Source organism: Myotis davidii, unplaced genomic scaffold, assembly GCF_000327345.1.
Source record: "Myotis davidii unplaced genomic scaffold, ASM32734v1 scaffold461, whole genome shotgun sequence".
Classification (NCBI taxonomy): domain Eukaryota; kingdom Metazoa; phylum Chordata; class Mammalia; order Chiroptera; family Vespertilionidae; genus Myotis; species Myotis davidii.
In genome coordinates, this window is record NW_006295825.1 from 1,110,194 (window position 1) to 1,119,186 (window position 8,993).

At 50.4% G+C, this 8,993-nt stretch overlaps 1 protein-coding gene across 6 annotated transcripts in view; it reads left to right on the plus strand.

Moving 5' to 3' along the window:
- MEGF11 (multiple EGF like domains 11) overlaps positions 1 to 8,993 on the plus strand; it is a 237,328-nt gene that overhangs the window by 171,792 nt on the left and 56,543 nt on the right. For all 6 annotated transcript variants that reach the window (XM_015568478.1, XM_015568479.1, XM_006770760.2 and 3 more), the window contains exon 8: positions 2,075 to 2,287. In XM_015568478.1, the coding sequence (XP_015423964.1) occupies positions 2,075 to 2,287 (213 nt within the window). The remainder of the gene's footprint in view (positions 1 to 2,074; positions 2,288 to 8,993) is intronic.

Sequence of the window (8,993 nt, forward strand, 5' to 3'; positions counted from 1 at the left end):
CTAAAACACAGCTTGATTTGCAGGAAGATGATCTGGGATCATCTCAGCCACATGCTGGCTTTATGAGGTTGGAGCAGTCACCTCGCCTGTCGGCAACTCCGCCTCCTGAATCCAAAGTGAGGGTGATGGGACTGCCTGCTGCGTTGGGGGCCTGGGGACAGGCTTTGGGAACAAGCAGCTGGAAGCCCCTCTCTATCTGGCACCTGGGGCTGCAGTCATCATGACCCTGTGGTCCCCTCCTTTCGCCACAGTGGCTATGAGAGGTGAGACTGGGTGGCATCTTCCTATAAAGGAAGTCCGGGGGCTTGACCCCAGCTACCATCTCCTCCCTGTCATTGTGGGCTCGAGGCAACGAGGACAGAGACAGACAGAGACACCCGCTTGTGTAGTTGCCAAGACTCATGCCCAACACCCACTCTGCTCTGTTCCCCAGGCACTTGCTGGCTGACCCTCCCACGTCACAGGGTCTGGCCACTGATATTCACAATAGGCACCCGAAGTCACCCAGACACAAGTCTCCAGCCCTGCTGTGGAGAACATGGTTCTAACTCAAGACTCTCCAAGATTAACGAAGAAACCAGGGCTGTATGTTTTAAACATCGTTTATTGCTACCCCTCCCAACTATTGTGGAAAACCTGAAAAATGTGACAAAATACTTGTCAGTCCCCGAGTCCACCCCATTATTAACGTTTTGAAATTGTTCCCTTTGAGCTTTTTTATGTCAGAATCTGAGGCAGAAAGTCAGATGGGCCCTGTTATGAGAACTACAAAAGCAATATTTACATGAGTAATAATAATAAGTATCATTTCTTACCGAGCCCTTACCATGCATGGGACACCTTTCTAAACGTTTACACACATTATTTCATTTAATCCCCAAACAGCCTGGTGAGGTTTAGTTCTCATCCCCTCTTGTGATGAGGAAGCAGACGCCGGAGCCGGGACCAGGATGATCCAAAACCCCAGCGGCTGTTTCTGCTTGTCTCTGGGGCGCAGGAGTTGCCCACCTCTGTACTCCACAGGCCCCCGGGCTCACCCCTTAACTCATCAGGTCCAGTTGCTGTGACAATGAAATTGCATCCCCTGGGCATAGCCCTGGAGTGGGGTGAGGGGCGTCTGGCATGTGCAGGGAGTTAGGGAGCAGGGGTCACACCCTCCCACAGAGCGTCCACAGCCAATGGCTGTGAGTCTGAGTCAAATAATTAACATTATGCCGGGAGCTCCGAGTACCAGGCCTGAGCAGAGGCAGGACACAGAGAGGGCCTAGTCCTTTGGGGGGGGGGATGGGGGCTCACCAGCGGATGGGAGAGGCTCAGCCCCTGTCTTGAGGGGACCCTCCGTCCAAGGAAGAGGAAGTCTCCCGTCTGATGGGGAGGAGGATTCTGTAGTCAGATGAAAGAGCCTCCGGTGCTCCTGGGGAAAGTGCACCTGGCAGAGGAGACACGCCTCCCCGCGTGAGAAAGGGAGACCGCACACCCGCCCAAAAGACTCCGAATAGCAGAGACAGAGAATGGACATGAAATTAACCCATTTCATCAAATCCAAGATGCCGCCGATTATAAAGGGCATCATTATTTTATATTCTGCTAAGAATGAAAAACACCAGTAATTGCACTATGACATACCATCAGTTATAAGACTTAACTGATTTCAGAGATGTGAAAATGCACTTTTAAAAGGTAAGGTTTAGTGTTTAACGGGTAGAGAAGTTTCACTTTGGGAAGAGGAAAACGGTCTGAAGACGGATGGTGGCGATGGTTGCACAACAATTTGAATGTACACAAGGCCACTGAACTGTATACTTAAAGTGGTAAATTTTATGTGACATGTTTTATTGCAATCAAAAAATGAAAAAAATGTAAGGCCTATGGTCAATGAAATGTGACTGTGCAATTTCAGTGCGGGGGACCAGGGGGACCTGGCAGGAAGGGGGAACCGACAGTCCTGGCGGGCCTGGACGCCAATGAGTACTTTCTAGAAGAGGAAAGGGGAGGAGCTGTGGGGGTGCGTGCTGGGTGGATCTGGGAGGGCAGGTGAGGGGCATGGCCTCAGCCCTGTTCTGCTGTCCCGCAGGTGCCAAGAGGAATGCCCCTTCGGGACCTTCGGCTTCCAGTGCTCACAGCACTGCGACTGCCACAACGGGGGCCAGTGCTCACCCAGCACCGGTGCCTGCGAGTGTGAGCCGGGCTACAAAGGCCCGCGCTGCCAGGAGCGGCTGTGCCCCGAGGGCCTGCACGGCCCAGGCTGCACCTTGCCCTGCCCCTGTGATGCTGACAACACCATCAGGTATGAACTGGAGGTAGGGGTGGGGTGGGCACTGGTGGGGAGAGGGCTTCTCAGGGCCCAGACCCTCACCTGCAGCCCGGTCATCCAGGCAGGACAGTGGAGGAACTGGGACCCCAGCAACCGTCTTTGCCGGCCACTTTGGTGAAAAGAAGGGAAAGCCCAGGCCTCAAAGACAGTCAGAACCAGGACCCAGATCACCTGCCTCTGTCCACCACACGAGGCTGTCAGCATTGAAAATGGGCTAACCTGAGCCCCCTACGCCCAGGAGCAAGGAGGAGTCTGATGACCTTCAGAGGAGTGGGGTGGGGGTGGGTAAAGTCACACAGTCCTTGGAGGCCAGGGTGGCAGGCTCTGGTGCCACAGGCCCTGGGGAACTGTCCTGGAGAACATTTCACCTCCACACGCTCTGCATTTAACCAAATGCTTCCCCAGCCCTAAGGTGCCCAGAGATAGGGCTGCCTAGGCAGAAGCAGGAGCCACAGAGGGCCGGTAGTAGGTGGTGTGGCTCTGCCCAAGCCAGTTTGGATCAGTTGTTAAGAGTGTTGGCCCACAGACTGAAGGGTCCCAGGTTCCATTCCCAGTCAAGGGCATGTACCTTGGTTGCAGGTTAGATCTCCACCTTCTGTCAGGCACTTGCTGGAGGTAACCAATCAATGTGTCTCTCTCACTTCAATGTTTCTCTCTCTGTCCCTCTCTCCCTTCCTCCGTCCTTCCCTTATCCCTCACTTCCATTCTCTCTAAAAATCAATGGAAACAATATCCTTGGTTGAGGATTTATATTTTTAAAATATATTTTTAAAATTGATTTCAGAGAGGAAGGGAGAGGGAGAGAGAGATAGAAACACATTAATGATGAGAGATTCATTGATCAGCTGCCTCCTGCATGTCCCCTACTAAGAAATGAGCCTGCAACTTGGGCATGTGCCCTGACTGGGAATCAGACTGTGACCTCCTGATTCATAGGTCAACACTCAACCACTGAACCACACTGGGCGGGCCTTGGGTGGGGATTTTTTTAAAAATCAGTGAGGGCTGTCCTTAGCTAGGGAGGAGGGACAGGAGGGACAGAGGACAGGCCCTTCATTAAGGCCTTGGCTTGGAGCCAGCCTCTCCCTGCGCTGTGTCCATTGGGGCTTGGGGACACGTGGGCTGAAGCGGGCCCCACCCCTGCTTCCAGAGGAGCCTGAATCTGGAAAGCCGAGCTGCCCTGGGGCACCTCTCTGGCTCCCTTCACTTCCTGTTTCGCACCAGCTGGCACCATCTTCTGATATAAATGAGGCTGATGGTCCCCGACAAATGCCTCCACAGCCCTTTATGTGGCTGCCTCTCATCTGGGCGGTAAAGTGTGGGGAGAGGCTCCCTCCTCCCCTTGGGCCTGCAGGACAGCTCAGGGGAGGACTGGCCGCTCGGGGCAGTGCATGCTGCTGCTGTTTGCAGCCCTGTCTCTGGGACAACCAGGACTTAGTCTCAGACCCTCTTCATTTCCAGCTTCTGATTCTCCACAAATCACCCAAGAGCCTCTGGCCACTGCAAACAGGCATCTTAGGGAGTGTTATGGCTTAGATGGAATCTGTCCTCAGTCCTCAGTCCCTGGAGCTGAGTGGCTGGGGTGGTGCTGCCTACAAGGGTGGGGGCGGGGGAGAGCTGGGAGGGAGACTGTTGTAGGGGGACCTGGAGCCAACAGAATTGGCCTGTATATGAGCTGAGCACTCATTTGCTGAATCATTCATTCAACAAACACTGAATGCCTGCCTGCAGGGGTGGACTGCAAAGAGGAAATAAAGGGTCCTTCATCACGAGTCCAGCCCCTAGGTACTCAGGTCTGCAGCCGTCATACACACTGAGCACCTTCTATCATATTTCTTCAAAACCAGTTGTGAGGCACAGCTATATTTTATAGACTGCTAAACAAGGAAAATGCTATCAACTGAATCAAGATGCGCCATTGATTGTATAACACACTCAATATCAGAGCTATGAAAATGTGGGAGAAAATGCATCTTAGAATCATTGAAATATATATATGGCTGGTCCACATTGTGCTCAAGTCACTGTGACCCAGGGCTGTGTGCAGAAAGAACTACTGGAGGCTGCTATGCTGGTCAGGGAAGGAGGTGGCAACAGGCTAGAGGCCAGGGTGAGAGCTCCAACGCTCCAAACACAGGAGTTCCACATGACCTGTCAGGGACCTGGGTAACTAGCTCAGGCTGTTTCATAGTTAGGGGACACAGGAACCCCCATGCCTGTTGGGAAGCCAATGGAGGCCCCTTTCTGGGACAGGAAGCAAGGCTGCTACTGAGATCTAATGCAGGGCGAGTCCCTGCCACAGAGATCCAACCAGGGCCCAAATGAAAGAGCTATTGTTCTCCTCCCGTGCCTGAGCAGCCATGCCCTGCATAATTTATCCCTTCTCTGAAGGAGTCCTCGATGCATTATTAATCTGGAAGGACTCCCTCTTCTCTGTCGCTAATCTCAGCCCATCCAATATTGATGATTATTTACTTTACTGTCTTTAATGTGTGTCATGTTCAGAGACTGGGAGGCAGTCGCGCTGCTTAGAAGTGGAGGCTCCGAGAGCACCGGGTAGCCAACCCCCCAGTCTGGTCTCCTCAGAGTCTACATGAGCCTGGGCTCCTTGAGGGCAGGAGCGCCTGGCTCGTCCACCTCTGCAGCCTCAGCATGGCGTAGTGCCTGCACAGAGCAGATGGTTCTGCCCTTGAGCTGCCATCGCCCTATATTTTAAAAAATATTGCACCCCTTTCTCTTGGCATACTGCCCCAGTGGCTGAGCCCCCAACACTCACAAAGCTCAGTCTAACTCAGGGTTTCACAGTCTCACCACTGTTGACATTTGGGGCTGGATAATTCCTTGTTGTACAATTTACGGTGTTTAGCAGTATCCCTGGCCTCTGCCCACAAGATGCCAGTAGGAACACCCCGCCCCCAAATTCTGAAAACCAGAAACGTTTCCTGGGTGGCACAGGGAAGGCAAAATTGCCGAGGCCCAGAGCCTCCAGTCTGACTGAGCGTCTCATGTTGCACTGGCCTGTCCCCAGGGACAGAGAAGAGCTGTCTTCCTCTGTGTGGACACAGGTCACTTCCCTCTTCCCATGAACCTTTGTTCCATTAGGGAGCCTTCTCTTGGGGCCCTAGAAAAACCAAGGGACACCTCTGTAACTCCTAATCCCAAAACAGAGCAGCTGCAGGTTCTGGTGGGGTCCGGGGCCCCCGAGTCCTGACCTCAAAACTACCTCTGAACAAATGTCCTGAGCTGTGTGCTTCTCCTCTCTCTGTCTCCATTTCCCAATCTGTCCGTCACCTTTCAGCAGCCCGGTGCGGGTAAAGTTCTCTTGTAGTCTTTGAGAGTGAAGCTTCCATCCAACTCCCGAGATGGAGCATGGGACCCCGGGAGCCTAGCCTCATTTTCCTCCGGCTTCTGCTTGCTTCTGTTGTAAGAACTTATGGCAGAAGCCCTCCCTCCCATGCCGGCTTGCAAGGCCTTGAGTATCTTTACAAGGAAGACAAGGACGCCCAGCCCCCACCCCAAGGAAACCTACTCCTCCAGCCATCCCCAGCCCGCCTGCTCTGCGCCCCTCCACCCCTCCGGAGAGGCTGCTTCAAAGAGGTGAAGTCCACGTGCCTGGGAAGGCGCAAGTGGCTGATAAGATCCCTCGGCACTCCATTCCCTTTGTGCAGACACACAAAGAAGCCACCCTCCTTCGCAAAGGAATAACCTTGAAGAAGAGGGCCTGCGTGCCGGCCTCTCCCAGCTCCCTCCACAATTGGGTTGTCAGAGACGGATTCTAGCAGCCAGGATCATGTATTACCTTTGAAAGATTTGATTCAGCCAACAGATGCAGCATTGATAGTCATCTCAGAGCAGCCAGGGGGAAAAGGCAGAAAAATCCACCCTGAAAAGATTCCTATATTGTTCAACTTTGGGCTCCCATTAACTTGTGATTAATCTGTGTCTGGGGGAAATGGGAGAAAGGCGAGGAAGGCGACCCAGAGCAGAGCTCAGCACCAGTGATGGTGACTTTTGCCTGAGCCAGACCAGCAGTCACTTGCCCGCCCTGTGACCCAGGGGCGTGAGTGGCTCTGCCCCCTCTGGAGGAGGAGAGCAGGAGGCATGGAGAGGTGCTGAGAACGCAGGGAGCACGTGCTCAGTCATCGCCATGCAGGCAGCAGGCATTCCCCACTCTCTTTTCAAAGGGATTTTGGAGTTTTTATAAAACATGACAAGTGACCAAATTAAGAAAATAGAGATCTTGTTTTTTAAAATGAAATTGTAGGATATAGCCCAACCAGTATGGCTCAGTGGTTGAGCATTAACCTATGAACCAGGAGGTCGTGGTTCGATTCCCGGTCAGGGCACATGCCCGGGTTGCGGGCTTGATCTCCAGTGTGGGGCAGGCAGTTGGCGGCCAATCAATGATTCTCTCTCATCATTGATGTTTCTATCTCTCTTTCTTTCCCTCTCCCTTCCTCTCTGAAATCAATACAAATATATTATTTAAAAAGATAATAAAAGTGTAAGGATATGAAAGGAAAGGGAAAGAAAGAATTTCAGGTTTGGTTTTTAGCTTTCTGGTGCTCAGGGTGAAAAGTAAAACTGGTGCTGAGACACACCTTTGAGCAGCCAAAATGCTGAGAGCTGTGGTGGAAAATGGGAAATGCAGGCGTGCTTAGAAGTCAGCGTTTGCTGGTTCACTGTATCTCTAGCATGCTTGTCATAGGGCGGTGTTCCCGCAAGAACAAGGACCTGCAGTAAGAAGTTCTATAGATGGGAAGGGCAGAAGGATGCCTAAGACCCTTTAGAATCTCCCAGGCTGGGCACAGCTGATCGCTACAGCCAGCACCGCCTGCTTGTCATTTCCTGGGTCCAAGCATTTCATTCTCCACCTCAGTGACTGAGCCGGTCCCTCTAACCCTAAACCCAAACCTCAGAGGAGGCCCCTGGATAGTCGGAACTGAGAAAGGCCATGCCTGAGTGCTTTGCTCAGTGTTGGGACAAAGAGGAGTAACCCACACTGTCTGGCTGAGGGTCCGGGCCACCAAATGGGGCCTCCTGCCCCTTGGCATCCATGCAGGCCACTCTTTCTCCCCTTGCCATGTAGGGCTCCGGGAGGAGTTTTTCTGGAAATTTTTGGAAGAATTTCTAGGCAGGAAGTCTTTTTTTAAAATATATTTTTATTGATTTTTTTACAGAGAGGAAGGGAGAGGGATAGAGAGTTAGAAACATCGATGAGAGAGAAACATCAATCAGCTGCCTCCTGCATGCCCCCGACTGGGGATGTGCCCTCAACCAAGGTTCATGCCCTTGACCAGAATGGAACCTGGGACCCTTCAGTCCACAGGCTGCCGCTCTATCCCCTGAGCCAAACCGATTAGGGCTAGGCCAGGAAGTCTTAAAAAACTCATCCTTTACATGCATTCTTCTTTTTTACATATTTATACTTTAATTGCTTTATATCTGTTTATAAATATGGGATGTCCCCCCAAAATGTATACACACACTGAAATATAAAGACAGTATTTATTAAAATACATTTTATTTTCAAAGTTGAGCTATCAGCTGTTAAAGTGTGTTTACGTTTTGGGAAGACACACTATATATGCTCAATTTGGGAATGTTAGAGAATACATAGAAATTTAAAGAAAAAAAACTCAAAATCACTCATAATTTGTCAACCCAGAAGGGAGCACAAAAACCATTTTGTTGTAATTTGTTCATTCATCATTCATCATCCATGTCTGTATATATCTACCTCACTTTTTTCATACTTTAGATCATGACATTGCATATAATTTGCTTATTTCACTTAACCTTATATCATGTCATTAAATACTTTGGAAGATATTTGAATGATCTTTTAAACATTCCTTCTTATGAATTGTCATAATTCATTTCAGCAGTATCCTTTTGTCAGAGGCAGCATGAGGCAGGGGACAGAACACAGTCACACAGACCGGGGTGTGATCCCGGCTGCCACTGATTCCGCTGTGTGACCTTGGGCATGTCACATAACCTCCAAGTGCCATCTGTAAAATAGAGGACCCAATGCCTAGTTCACAGGCTTATTTGATTATTAGAAATATATGTGTAAAGTACCTGGCGCTTTAGCAGCCTGGCCACATGTTATATATTATTTAAAGTGCTTCCATTTTCCACTGTTATAAATAATGCTTCGGGAAACATTGGCGTGCATAAATCTTTCCCCACAGCTATGATTATTTCCTTAGGATAGGTGCTAAGAAATGGAATTACCAGACCAAAGGATCTGAATATTTTTAGCAGGACTCCCGATACATACCCTCACATTGTTTTTCAGAAACCTTTACCAGCATTGAACCTTGTTCCTTTAAAACCAAAAATCTTTTTACTGTTATAATAGATAAAAAGTGATATGCAGTTGATGATTAATGAGACTAGTTAAGAATCCAACATTTTCCAAAATGATTACTAGCTATTTGCACTTCCTATTCAGGAACTGCCTGCTCCTGTCCATCCCTCATTTTCCAGGGGGTCCCAGAAGAGAATTGGCTTTGTTGGGCTTCACACAATTAGTTTGTTCATTATTTCATCCGCCAAATATGTACTGAGCATCCCCAGTGTGCCAGGGACCCTGCTCCATCCGGGGTACAATACAGAGGTGAAACAACAGCAGGCTCTCCCCATGGGGCTGTCACCTCGTGGCGGGGGCGGG